This window comes from Lissotriton vulgaris, chromosome 9 (genome assembly GCF_964263255.1).
Source record: "Lissotriton vulgaris chromosome 9, aLisVul1.2, whole genome shotgun sequence".
Taxonomy (NCBI): Eukaryota; Metazoa; Chordata; class Amphibia; order Caudata; family Salamandridae; genus Lissotriton; species Lissotriton vulgaris.
The window spans coordinates 1,239,184,538-1,239,199,532 of NC_141697.1; the positions used below are offsets into that span (position 1 = coordinate 1,239,184,538).

Genomic DNA, 14,995 nt, shown 5'->3' on the forward strand with positions numbered 1-14,995 from the left:
GGAGAGGAAGACAAAAAGACTACGAGAAGACTTTTGTGCTACTTGTGCCAAACTCTGCGAAGAGATCTCCAAGGGCTTGGAATTGAACTTGCCCCCTGACCAGCGTCCCAGGACCAGTGGACGCTAACCCCCTTGGAAGAAAGCGACTGCGGGTGCTGACCATCGCCGCAGCACCGACAAAGAGGAAGCTCCTCTAAGGCATCCACACCCTCCCGACCACCGTGACCGGGGCCCAAAGCAACAGCGGAAGCACAGTGAGGACCAGCCGCCGCTGGCCCGAACATCGTGACCACAACTGCGCTGGGAGCCCGAGAGCAAAGCAAAGGAGGGCCCGTCCGGTCCGAGCTATCGAGGCGACTGCATAGCGAGCCGTCCCTCACCTGCAAGGACCGACCATTGCCCTACGAGAATCCACAAGGTCGGTAGCCTGCCCGACAGCCCAGCTGTGAGCCCACAGCTGCATCGACATTTGGCTGGGTACGTCCTGCACTTGGGGACCGTACTGCCACTTGTCACCGCCGCACAGCCGCCGTCTCCAAGGTCGGAGCAGACGACGAAGAGAGGACCGTGCCGCCACAGAGCACCGCTGCCCCGGACGACCAGTGACCTGCTCGGCCGAAGAGCCGCAACGATCAGCGACACCGGGAAGGCAACGCGACGTGGGACAGATCCCCTGGAAGCCGCTGGCTCCACAAAGAACTTTGTTTAACGCCGGCCTACGGGCCTCACAAGAACTACGATAAGAACTGTGGTAACCTAAAGCTAATATCCTGCAACCGTATCCGTAAAGTTATTGACTGTATTCACAAGCCTGCGTAAAGTCTATATAAAGAGATATATTTTTACAAGAATACAGTCTGGTCTCGTTGTGTGGTGGGTTGGTTGTGAAGGTGTACTGTTGCAAGTGTTTAACCCTATGTGCCCCAAAGATTAGCCTACGACTGCTTAAGCCACACTACCTAGAGGGTAAGCAGAGGTTGTCTGGAAGGTAACCCTCAGCCCTGACGAGGAAGAGAGAGTCCCTGCTTGTCGCTAGTGTTGCACTGCGCCAACTAGAGCCTCCCCCTTCCTACATATGGGAAGAAACCCCTTTTTATGCCCGAACATCAGCACCAACCGCTCCTTGACAGCCGCTGTTAAACAGGTTTAAAAAGAGCTGAATGAGTAGTTTAATGCCTTATTATAAAGTATATGTCTTCCCTATTAATAGCAAAGAAAACGGCAAAGAGGAGACAACAGTAAAAAGTGCTTTTAATACAGCAGATTTAAACCTTCTCAATAATTGCATTAGAGGCCAGAGCCATTGCCCTACAAGCTTTCCTCTGCTCCGTTGAAATGCGCCGAAATTAGAGGCTTCATGTTATTAAAGTTCACAAGTGTTTCCAGAAAGATGTGTGAGGAGGTGTTGCGGGGTAAAAACTTACTGGAAGGTTAATGAAAGCATTGAGTGAGAGACTCAGTTTAGTAGAACATTGAATGCAGGAGCGGGACCCTCATGAACGTTGCCTCTTTCTCTCTACGACACACACCGCACTGCGCACTGCAGCCAAGGGAAGCACTTTAAGAATAAAAATAAACAAACGTGACCGAGAAGGGTCATGAAAGTCAGCCAAGGAAGGCCAGCAAACCTTGCCTCTTCTCCACAACAATCGAACGGTTGGCGGTGTGAAGAAGAACCGCCTCCGTATAGCAGAGAACTCCAGTCGCTCCACGGACAGCTAGTGAGACGCCACTAGGCCTGGGCGGTAAATTCCATTCCGCTAACAGAATTTGCTGAATCTGAGCAATGCAGCGTTCTGCGGAAAATGAGGAATTGGCAAAAATTCTACGATCTGCGGCGTTGCAGAATTTTTTCCTTGTTTGCGCTTTCAAAATGTGTGTTCGCACGCGTGGGAGCGACTTACCAGGATCCTTACATTCGCCAACGAGTTTTCCTATCCGTTTGTGTGCGCCACAAGATTTTGGTAGCCAGCCGCGCGATCCTGTGAGAGTGTGCGATCGCGAACACGTGATTCGGACGCACCAGTGTTCGCGAACAGGAAGCACGCATCGCTAGTGGGCGGGACAAGTGGAAGAATATGGCCGTGCCAATTGGCGACTGCATTTGCAAGTTTGCAAGATATTTCCCCCGCGCATGCAAACACCGTTCGCAAACAAGAAAGAAAATAGTACACGTCATATTGTGATGTTAGTTGGAACAATAAAGTAAAACTTAAATATATTTGTTATTTAAATAAAATAGAGAAAAGCAAAGCCGCTAAACAGGCACGCCAACCTGTCTTAAGTGCTAATGTGTTGCATCACTTCCGAGCTTTCAGCCAGCTCACAATCTCAAACACCATGAAATGAAAGTCTCAACAGGCCTGCTAGCCATACCCCAACCCCAGGAGACTATGGCAAACCCAAGTAAAGAGTAACCCGGACCTGACCCCATGGAGCAGTAGATGTGACCTGCCCAGGCTTCTGGGGAGCATTCACAGCTGCCTCACAGGGACGGGTTATACCAAAGCACGGGGGAGCTCATATTGACGGGTTATACCAAAGCACGGGCATTGAAGCGCCTGCCTTCCATGTGGTAACGCAGGATACAGGATGCTGGACAGAGACCACTGATGGTTCATCTAAACTGGCAAAGGTCATACGCAGAGTAAATTGTCTCTGGAGATATAGTGAGGAGGTAATGGGGCGAGGGTTCAAGTGGGAGCATAAAGTGTCCTTTCCTGAATGAGTGTAGGTGAGGAAGCTTGAAGATCATTGCTGAGGAAGGTAAGGCGGTCAGGGCGAGAGGCTCTAACCCAAGGTGAATGTGCCGGAGATCAGAAGGGACCAGCCGAAGAGGGGTCACCAGGAGATGTTTGACTGAGACGAGGAAAGAGCAGGGATTGGTGGAAATGAGGGAAGAAGGAACAGCGTACGTCTGTGCGGTGGACGGAGCTGTGGTCAAGAGAACATTTAAGGGTTTGAGATCCGGGACACTACTAGTACAGGAGATGGCTCTGCAGCTGGTCCAGTGGCTGGAGCTGAGGGTCCTTACTGATGGGCCATAAGGGGCTCCTCCTTGAAGGAGGGGTCTTCGGTTTCTTTCAAGAGTAGTTCTGAGCATCTTTCCAAAAATATGTGCCCGATGCACCAGTCATTGTGGAGTGCGTAAAACAGTACTCCAGTAATACTACTTCAGGCAGTACCGAATGCAATTCACAAACCTACGGCCGGAGTAAAGGATTTAGTAAATGTGGAAGAGGAAAGGAAAGTGGTGGGAAATGGGGAATGATTGCAACTAACTTGATGTTAATAAGAAAATTTAAGAAGAGGTTTGGGGAAGGCTACACTACTACCCCCCTCCCTCCCCCCCCCCCCACCCTCCACCCCACAGAAGAGTAAGATCATTCCAAATCACAAAATACAGTCCTGGTTCTAGTCAGCCGGAACAGTGACAAGACAGGCTTACACCTACCCCAGCCCAGCTTAGGAGTACGTTAAGCACCGCACACAGCCAACCGCTGCAACCCACTCCCATGGAGCGTAATGAAAGCAGGCTAGAGCACTACACCCTACAGAGAATAATGTAGAAAGAATTGATTTACTTCTAAGTCATTGTGTACACAGTTCCTGAAAATACTAAGGGTAAAGGGAAGTTATGTTTACCATCGCTTATAAGAGCAGGACGAATGTTTAAATAAAACTCTGAAATTTACTGGAAAAAAACACAATTAAAGTGCAATCCCGGTTACAAATGTTAGCATGTTTAATTAACTATGTTAATTTAGGAGGCTGTATGCCGTATCTTTGTCAGTATATAGGCTTAGGTTACTATTATTTGTTTAAAATGATTTTGTTTTTCATTTTACATTAAATAATCTTCTTTTATTTCTAGTTAGAATTAAACTTTATTAAATGTGCATACATTTTTGTATGGCAAAATCTACGGCCCAGAGGTGGAGATCCCAAAAGAAGTTGAAAGTTACCAATCGTCCCTTTCGACTCGTAAATTCAACCATAGAAGTCTCCACCCTTCTCATCGGAGGGCGTGGAAACTATTTTATCTTCACTCAGGTGTAAAATCTGCACTCAGAAATGGCGAAAAGCAAAAAAGTAAGTGGTAGCCTTATGTGTGAGAGTAGATGTACACGTTATCACATCTACACTACGTGTACAAATTTACCTCTGCCGATCGGGCCCTATGTGGTGATTACTTAGTGCAGATAAAAAACTCTAGAATGCGGTGACTGTCCTGGGGCGACCCCTGGCATTCCTGAGGTGTCGGCTTATGTCAGCCCTCCTGACCGCTGTCGGCTCACTAACGCGGGCTGCCAATCTCACGGATTCCATGACGTTACATCTGGGGTATCACAGTGTCATTATAAACCGATTATTCATTTTGGAGAGATTAATGCAGGTTCCCTACTTTTTAAATTTGTATTTTTGAAACATGTTCAGATTATTTTTTTTAAGTTTTCCAGTGCAAATATTTGTTCTGATTATTATAATATTTTATTTTGTGATATAATTTTCCACATCTTTTAAAGAATTAATGTCAAACCACTGAACATATTTTTTTTTAACTTTTAGTCCTGATATTCTTTGTAGCCTTAACCCCTTAACATTAATACTTGATATTCTCTGGCGTGTTTGTCATTTGTTGTTTTCCAGCTTTTTGTCTCAATATTGTGATTTTATTGATTATGACGTGTAAACCTAAGAACGAGCCCTGTTGTCCCGGAGTACACTCCGTTTCTTTGCTAGAGCATCATGGGCCAGGAGTTAGTTCTTCGCAATGAGGGTTCCCCTGTACGTCACTACTGTCGTTACGTACCCTGTCCCTGAAGTTTGTCCAGGCTATCGACTTTTCAGGTGGGATTCTATGCATGCAGGACAGTCCATGAAAGTCCCTCCCCTCGGTCCCCTCCACCAAACCCCCACTGTCGGCTCCCTGAACACTGGGCTACAGTAGGAAATGTAGCATCTAGAATCCAAAGTCCCTTTTCTCCCATTCTCCAAAATGCCATATACTGTGACTGCGATTTAAAGGTTTTCCAGACTTGGGTTCCAATCCACAGTGCGAGGCTCGCACACCATCGCCTGCGGGGCATTAACAATCCCACCTACCTCTGCAGGACATGTCTTACCACGTGTACGGATTCTGGAGGGCTCGTGCCATACGCTTTTGATATGAAGTAAGGGTGGGTGTAGCTGGCAAGGGTGGGCATAGCTGGCAGAGTACTACTACGTGCAAATCCCTCCGTCGGACTCCCAATTAATAAAACAGAAACCTCATATACCTTTGGTAAATCAACAAGTATCTCTGTCTTTACATGCTAAAATGCATATAGTCATCTCACAAAAATGAAAACGTAAATTTAGCAAGCAGTGAGAGAGGTGAAGATTTTGGGATCCTCCCTGACCTAGGGGGAGGACCAAGCAGATGCCTTGAAAACGAAGAGCAGATCTTGCTGAACGATATTGGATACTATAATATTCACTGCCCACTGCTAATATCGTCCCATAATGCTTTGCAGGGCCTTTGGTTGGGATTGTATTTTTACCCATTCCTGTGCTTGGGGTGGTCCTTAGAGGATGGGACCACCACCGAATCGTTCAGCATGGTATGCTCTGTGTGTTCAGGGCATCTGCTTGGTCCTCTTCCTAGGTTAGGGGGGGCCCCAAAATCATCACCTCTCTCATTGCCTGATATTTTTCAATTTAAGTTCCCTTTTGTGAATTGGTGATATGCTTTTTAGTTTGTAAAGTTGCTTTATCAAAGCATTTGTGGGCGCAGTTTAATAGCTGTCTGGAGTTCATTGCCTAGGGTTCATATGAATGCATATGTGGTTGGAGTAAGCACCTGTCTAATACTGACTCTGCCCCAGCTCTACTGGCCTGTCCTAGCACCGGCCTGTCCAGCATCACTTACTTTCACTAAAGACCAGCTGTGCTTTTACTGAGGCTGAGGCTCCTGTGGCGTCAGCCCCTGAGGGTCACCAGGGTATCTGGGTTCGAAGCTTAATGTTGCCTTATAAATGATGATTAAAATCAAACCATGACTGTTGTAATTTTTTAGCTTTATACATGTTTTCTATTTGATAAACGTTCCTCCTTTTAGTAATTGCTAATATGATATTTTCTACTGTACTTTCTGATTGACATTCATGATTGATACTCATGGTATTTGATTTTTGTCTTTTACTCATTCTCTAGGATATTACCACGTTTTTATTTCCCTTCCTCTCCTCCCCTCCCCCCCTCCTCCCCGTAAAATAATTCAAAATGCTTGTTCTTGCATTGTGATATTGGCTACCTATGTTTACTTTAGAACATTCTTTATCATTTTTCATATTTGGCTAATGTCACTTTACTGTACTATCTGATTTTCTTTTAATAAAGCTTTCAAACATAAAAAAAATCAAACCATGACCCAGGGCCTTTCTCATCCTTCTAGGCACCCGTCGGCGCATGCCTTCTATGACCCGGACTTCCTGGGGGTGCTTCCGCCGGACATGGACCGCGACGAGCTGGAGTTAGAGGTGAGGACGGGTCCGACCCCAACCCTCATTATGAGGAAAAGAATCTCTGGGGTTGAAAGCCCTACATTGATCTGCGTCTGACTCGCCCCCTTCGGATTAAATGTGAATTATGGAACGTGCAGGTAACGCTCTAATGCACCATATACTCTTAAGGTAGGAGATAGACTGATTCACACGGGGAACTAGGCACTTTAAGGAAACCTTAAGCACATTATGGGCAACCTTGGTTGATTTCCCTCGCCGCGCTGAACACTTGGACCTTAAAGTGCCCACTGAGCATAGCGCCGCCTGCCACAGTGAAGGGTTTGTGTTATTGTGTGTTCAGAAAATCTACTACATTGCATAGGTGCTATGTCAAATAGTTTATACTATGATAGTTCATTAAAAGACCCTTTAAGGTGAGAGTTCAAGTGAAGGAGCGGTGTGCGAATGTTGCTTGTTAGGTCTAAAGAAAAGTAAGATTTGCTGTGAAGAGTTTGTGAAACAAGCCTGCAGGCTGATGAGCTTGGCCTTCTGACCTCACGTGGGTCTGATTCTGGTTGAGGGATGTAGCGCAGTGGGTTAATACACCTGCTCCAGAGATCTGTGCGAAGGGTTCCAGACTCACAGTGATAAGTGTCTTTGATGTTGGCTCAGCCCTTCATTCTTCTTAAGTCAGTAAACTGAATTTCTTGACACTAATAGAAGATCTGTAAAATTATTTCTGACTCATCTTGAAAATGCAAAGGGAATCGTTTGGCACTATTATGAGTGAGCAAGCAACGTGTAGTGTAGGGGCGAAGCACACAGCTGAGAGAGAGGAACACTGGGGGTGGCAGAAGGAGGGAAAGAAATACATGAGGGAGACGACAGCTGGAAAACACATGCACTCTTGTGGAGGGTTCAAACACAAAAAAAGTAACACCTGAAAAGTGAGCAGTGGAAGTATACATGTAATGTGTCCATGCTCCAAGGGAGGGACAAACAGAAGCAGAGGAAAGAAAGTCTATGGGAGCTGACGAATACGAACCAAGCAAAGAGAGTGACAGTGAAGCTGACCAATGGCAAACAATAGTTGGGCTTTAAGCCATCTGTAGGCTGGCAATACATCTCACATTATATTAAACATGCAGTGGGTGGACCACGTGCATAAACCTCAGCCACTGAGAATGAGTCTGGTTACTTCGATCGGTAACACCTTGCAAGCTCAATAGAGTTTGTGCACTATAACAATACAGATTGTGTGTTTGTGCCCTGTCAGAATGTCTATGGTTCTATTGTCTTTGATAGCGCCTTCACTGTTAACCTCCCTTGTGATGATAGGATGGATGTATGATAGGGATATATGACGGTACAACGCATACGGTTACAACATGTACCTTTACGACGCAGGTTTAACAACGCAAGTCGTTACAACAACTTGCGTTGGGGGGCGCTGGATAGTGAATAGTTTAATTTACTATTTCAACTCCAGTCCCCGTGGATAGTAGGGAAGGTGTTGGATAGTAAATTAAACTATCCCCTATCCTAAAGCGCCCTCCAGCGAAAGTCGTTGTAACGACTTTCGTTGTAAATCCTGCGTTGTAACGGTACCGCGTTGTAACGATTCCGTTGTAAAGGATGTTTCCCGTATGATAGATCAGGCGAGCAAAGCAGGTCCCAGAAACACTCCAAACATTGATTCTCTTAACTTGCCCCTTCCAAGCCAGAGCAGGGGGCGGGGCTACAGCCAGAAGATTCTAGAAATTATCTCTGACGTCATCAGTGTGAGTAAACACACACCGTATGTGCAAGCATGACACCGTACCCCTGGGGTACCTCTTGGAGCGTCCCACTCTGAGCACACAGAGCCCCCGGTTCTGCGTCGGCTCCCTTCAGCTGCACCTGCCCTTTGTCCTTCATCTCCTGGCGGTCAAACATCACACACACTTCAAACATGTCACAGGAGTGTGGCCCCAGGGCTCTTCGGTACTAACCAGACGTCTATACTCTGCTTCAGACTGTCAGGAGAGTCTGAGGGAGAAATGTGAAGCAGTCGACATTCCTGAGAGACAGCTCCAGGTCTGAAGGAGGGGCCTCAGCCAGGACCCTGGCTCTAGATGCATCACTTGACAAGCAGGGGCATAGCTTCCAATCAATCAATCAATCAATCAAAGCATTTGTATAGCGCACTACTCACCCAGAGGGTCTCAAGGCGCTAGGGGAGGGGGGGTCCGCTACTGCTCGAACAGCCAGGTCTTGAGCTGCTTCCTGAAGGCGAGGTGGTCCTGGGTCAGGCGGAGGTGGGTCGGGAGGGAGTTCCAAGTCTTGGCGGCGAGGTAGGAGAAGGACCTTCCCCCTGTGGTGGCTCCATTGGTGCAGCAGGTGCAGTGACACCGGGCCCACTGAACCCTGATTATTGCTGTATTTATAATGTGAACAGCAGCCATTTTTGACATTTTCTTCCTTGCAGCAGGACTCACGACACTGGGGACGTGCCTGGTGACAGGGAGACGAAAGTACCCATTTCACTCCACCCACTTATTAGGTCACAGGGGTCAAGGTGGAGTCCATTGGATCTCAGAAATCGCGAAGGCCTTCACTGGCCAATGAAAACACAGCATCTGCCAGCGGTGATGGCTGCAGAGCAGTGCAGATAGTTTCACTTTCACCCCTGACTGGTGCGCGTGAGGCGTGCACCTCCGCTCTCAGAGGAGTGACTGCACAACTCTCAGACAGAGTGGCGACAGTCATGCCAGACAGGCGGAAGGGTACAAAGGGGTTACCTGTGGTGGTTTTTTGATGGCTCCTTGGCAAATAGGAAGCAAGCAAATGAAACTGACAAAGAGCCAGCCAATGGTAAGGATGGGCGGGCTCTAAGCCCTCTGTAAGCCAATAATACGTCTCACAGTAGACAGCCTGCGTTGTCTAGTAGGCGAGACCTAAACGGGGTGAGGTTACGTCTTTGGTAATGATCCTTGTGTTAAGAAACAAGCACTGCTAAATTCATTCCATCTATAGACCACCGTGCAAAGTAATGGAAATGGAAGGCCGAGTGGTATTGTTTTGAGTAGACAAGCTTCATCTCTCACACGGCCCAACTATTTGCGTACCCGTAAGTTAGATCCTTTCCTGTTTTCCTTTTCCTTGCACCCAGTGCCGCGCTCCCTCGCAGGAGAGTCTGATCTGGCCAAAGTTTCTCAAACTATGGACGTTGCAGAAGTCCAGTCAGTTGTTATGTTAAAGTTCATTTATAAATCACTGGTAAAAACCCGAAAGTTGTTGTATGAGAGAAATAACCCTATCCGACTACGTCTCCGCGTAGACCTTGAGTAGCGATGGTGGCAAGACAGAGCCCTAAGAAACACCACATCTAATGCCACCATTTTCTTTTCTTTTCTAGTTCTTTTGCTTGTGTTTTGGGGGCTTGATCTGTCACCCTCACACATATCTTAAAGTTCATGCGTTGGTATATGTGCTCTGCAGCTCACGTTGGCACCCTGGGATTTAGCCCAAATCACAGTGAAGTTAGCCAATGGCTAAAGTGGGCGGGGCCGCTGCCCTACGCTGTATGTTGTTGTGGAAGGAAGAAATATGTGAATGGAACAATAACAGGTGGCTGAAGAAGGGTGGCTGAAAGCCCCTATCATTAAGCGTATTTGACACATATTTTAGTAAAATTAAACGGTCTTGCCAGACCTAAAACGAGGGTGGAATGTCTACTTTTAGTGAGACAATATGATAAAACATTATTACAAAAACCTTTACTTGCAGGACGTTTTTCTCCTAAAAAGGACAGGTTTTTGCAAAGTTGTGAAGTTTGCCTCTTCACCTTGCTGCGTATTCGCCAACTCTTCACAACGCTGCCAGCGGAATTTCAATTCCACTCACCCCTAGTGCCTGGCATCAGATTCAGCTTTCCGCCTTACACTGAAATTCATCTGCATTTGTCGCTTCTTGCAGTGTTAGGCCTTTTCGACATCCCAAACATTCGGACTCTCCCTGGCAGAGCGCCTCATTGAGCCAACGTTTTGTTCTAGTATAGGATTCTTAGTTGCTAAGTGCGAGGAAGGTGGTTTATTATATGGTGCGGTTGTATGGCCTCACTGTGTAATAAACTCACTAACCCGTTTTGGGTCCAGACAAGTTTCTCTGAAAAGTCTTGGCTCAACCCTGGGTAGCCGTGGCTCTGAGCAGTCAGGCTTCGTCAAAGAAACAAGAGTAAAGTATTAAAAAGTAACAAGACACTGAATAAGAAGAAAATGCAACACAATATAAAGACAACACCAATTTATGACATTTTTTTGTTTTTTTCCTTTATGTAGACTCCTCAGTGACAAAAACCCGCCAGAGGGTTCTAGAGATATGAATTTTTAAAATAAAGAATAAATCACATGTTTTCTTTGAGTGCAATAACTCATTGTAATCGATCGCAATATCGGTAAACTTTCTTTATGAAGTTGTGAACAAGCACTTTGTCAGTCTTGAGTCAACCAACTTTGTCAGGGGGCAAGTCCCAGCCACCAATACGGTCCAGTTACACAGCGACCCCACAGTCGAAGCCGTCTCCAGTCCAGTCCCCGGCTCTATGGGTGACCACCATGGACTTTGATGGAGCGGTCCTGATGCAAGGGATACAGGATGCTGAGGATGTAGTCCATGCTGTGGATGCTGATCCATAGTCTTTAATGGAGCGGTCCTGATGCAAGGGATACAGGATGCTGAGGATGCAGTCCATGCTGTGGATGCTGATCCATAGCCTTTAATGGAGCGGTCCTGATGCAAGGGATACAGGATGCGGAGGATGCAGTCCATGCTGTGGATGCTGATCCATAGTCTTTAATGGAGCGGTCCTGATGCAAGGGATACAGGATGCGGAGGATGCAGTCCATGCTATGGATGCTGATCCATAGTCTTTAATGGAGTGGTCCTGATGCAAGGGATACAGGATGCTAAGGATACAGTCCATGCTCTGGATGCTGATCCATAGTCTTTAATGGAGCGGTCCTGATGCAAGGGATACAGGATGCGGAGGATGCAGTCCATGCTCTGGATGCTGATCCATAGTCTTTAATGGAGCGGTCCTGATGCAAGGGATACAGGATGCTAAGGATGCAGTCCATGCTCTGGATGCTGATCCATAGTCTTTAATGGAGCGGTCCTGATGCAAGGGATACAGGATGCGGAGGATGCAGTCCATGCTGTGGATGCTGATCCATAGTCTTTAATGGAGCGGTCCTGATGCGAGGGATACAGGATGCTGATGAAGCAGTCCATGCTGTGGATCCTGATCCATAGTCTTTAATGGAGCGGTCCTGGTGCAAGGGATACAGGATGCTAAGGATGCAGTCCATGCTCTGGATGCTGATCCATAGTCTTTAATGGAGCGGTCCTGATGCAAGGGATACAGGATGCGGAGGATGCAGTCCATGCTGTGGATGCTGATCCATAGTCTTTAATGGAGCGGTCCTGATGCAAGGGATACAGGATGCTGAGGATGCAGTCCATGCTGTGGATGCTGATCCATAGTCTTTAATGGAGCGGTCCTGATGCAAGGGATACAGGATGCTGAGGATGCAGTCCATGCTGTGGATCCTGATCCATAGTCTTTAATGGAGCGGTCCTGGTGCAAGGGATACAGGATGCGGAGGATGCAGTCCATGCTCTGGATGCTGATCCATAGTCTTTAATGGAGCGGTCCTGATGCAAGGGATACAGGATGCTAAGGATGCAGTCCATGCTCTGGATGCTGATCCATAGTCTTTAATGGAGCGGTCCTGATGCGAGGGATACAGGATGCTAAGGATGCAGTCCATGCTCTGGATGCTGATCCATAGTCTTTAATGGAGCGGTCCTGATGCAAGGGATACAGGATGCGGAGGATGCAGTCCATGCTATGGATGCTGATCCATAGACTTTAATGGAGCGGTCCTGATGCAAGGGATACAGGATGCTGATGAAGCAGTCCATGCTGTGGATCCTGATCCATAGTCTTTAATGGAGCGGTCCTGGTGCAAGGGATACAGGATGCTGATGATGCAGTCCATGCTGTGGATGCTGATCCATAGTCTTTAATGGAGTGGTCCTGATGCGAGGGATACAGGATGCTGACGATGCTCAAGGATGCTATGCTAGTGACGGGGGTCTTCCTGCTGCAGCCCTTGGTCCTAAATATCTCCGGGTTACAGCTTGACCAGCGGTTCCCTGTAACTGGTGGTAACTTCCTTGCTGAGCAACCAAGCTTCACTCTGACCACTTCCCAGGTCCAAAAGACTCGGGCGCAACTTTTGAGGGAAGGGGCTCGGTCTCCCAGGCTGCGGTTCGATTGTCAGTGGCTATCAAGTGTTTTGGGCTACCAACTCACCAAGGCAGGCATCTCCAGTGTTTGTGGCCATAGAGCCGACTAACTCTTGACGTGTGGTTGAGATAGCGATCTCGCACGAGGTGGGGTGATCAGTAAGGCTCCTGATTCGCTATATTGAGTGCTGAGTGCATCTTCTAAATATGGGTGCCCCCTTCTGTATGCCTTTGAGTTTGTGGCTGTGTTTCCTCTTCTTCAAGGAGTTCCTACTAGAGTCTTTCCTGCTTACACCGGCTTTGACCAGGCGCTAGACTTGAACTTGTAACACTGCTGCCGGCGTAACGCGGCGGCGAGTGATCAGGCTGTGCACCTTTCAACAAGTTACTCCACATTTCACATTCCCTCTCACCATTTCTGCAACTGGCGGGACTGCATTCCATGGCGCTTTGAAGAGGATTTATGGTCACTGCAGGTTTCATCAAGTTACCTTGTTTTGGAGGAGAGCGTGTCCACGAGGCAAAAGATGCCACTTTTTGTGGTAAATCAGCATTTTAATGGACCATCATTCCTCAGTCGTGCACGTCAGAGAACCTGGGGAGACAAAGGCACAAACTCATTCACTGCCTCTCAGTTTACAGGTGTGTACACAGACACCCTCTCAGTGTACATGTGTGTGTACACGGACAACCTCTCAGTGTACAGGTGTGTGTACAGAGACAACCTCTCAGTGTACAGGTGTGTACGGAGACAACCTCTCAGTGTGCAGGTGTGTACGGAGACAACCTCTCAGTGTACAGGTGTGTACACAGACAGACTCTCAGTGTACAGGTGTGTACACAGACAGACTCTCAGTGTACAGGTGTGTACAGAGACAACCTCTCAGTGTACAGGTGTGTACACAGACAGACTCTCAGTGTACAGGTGTGTACACAGACAGACTCTCAGTGTACTGGTGTGTACACAAACAGACTCTCAGTGTACAGGTGTGTGTACACAGACAGACTCTCAGTGTACAGGTGTGTACACAGACAGACTCTCAGTGTACAGGTGTCTACACAGACAGACTCTCAGTGTACAGGTGTGTCTACACAGACAGACTCTCAGTGTACAGGTGTCTACACAGACAGACTCTCAGTGTACAGGTGTGTCTACACAGACAGACTCTCAGTGTACAGGTGTGTGTACACAGACAGACTCTCAGTGTACAGGTGTGTACCCAGACAGACTCTCAGTGTACAGGTGTGTGTACACAGACAGACTCTCAGTGTACAGGTGTGTGTACACAGACAGACTCTCAGTGTACAGGTGTGTACACAGACAGACTTTCAGTGTACAGGTGTCTACACAGACAGACTCTCAGTGTACAGGTGTGTACCCAGACAGACTCTCAGTGTACAGGTGTGTACCCAGACAGACTCTCAGAGTACAGGTGTGTGTACACAGGCAGACTCTCAGTGTACAGGTGTGTACACAGACAGACTCTCAGTGTACAGGTGTGTACACAGACAGACTCTCAGTGTACAGGTGTGTACACAGACAGACTCTCAGTGTACAGGTGTGTGTACACAGACAGACTCTCAGTGTACAGGTGTGTACACAGACAGACTCTCAGTGTACAGGTGTGTACACAGACAGACTCTCAGTGTACAGGTGTGTGTACACAGACAGACTCTCAGTGTACAGGTGTGTGTACACAGACAGACTCTCAGTGTACAGGTGCGTGTACACAGACAGACTCTCAGTGTACAGGTGTGTACACAGACAGACTCTCAGTGTACAGGTGTGTACACAGACAGACTCTCAGTGTACAGGTGTGTACACAGACAGACTCTCAGTGTACAGGTGTGTACACAGACAGACTCTCAGTGTACAGGTGTGTACAGAGACAACCTCTCAGTGTACAGGTGTGTACGGAGACAACCTCTCAGTGTGCAGGTGTGTACGGAGACAACCTCTCAGTGTACAGGTGTGTACACAGACAGACTCTCAGTGTACAGGTGTGTACAGAGACAACCTCTCAGTGTACAGGTGTGTACACAGACAGACTCTCAGTGTACAGGTGTGTACACAGACAGACTCTCAGTGTACATGTGTGTACAGAGACAACCTCTCAGTGTACAGGTGTGTACACAGACAGACTCTCAGTGTACAGGTATGTACACAGACAGACTCTCAGTGTACAGGTGTGTACACAGACAGACTCTCAGTGTACAGG

At 47.6% G+C, this 14,995-nt stretch overlaps 1 protein-coding gene across 3 annotated transcripts in view; it reads left to right on the top strand.

Moving 5' to 3' along the window:
- The window catches only part of PDZRN3 (PDZ domain containing ring finger 3), a 597,986-nt gene that overhangs the window by 551,456 nt on the left and 31,535 nt on the right, over positions 1 to 14,995 (top strand). For all 3 annotated transcript variants that reach the window (XM_086939398.1, XM_086939399.1, XM_086939400.1), the window contains one exon: positions 6,437 to 6,521. In XM_086939398.1, coding sequence (XP_086795524.1) covers positions 6,437 to 6,521 — 85 coding nt within the window. The remainder of the gene's footprint in view (positions 1 to 6,436; positions 6,522 to 14,995) is intronic.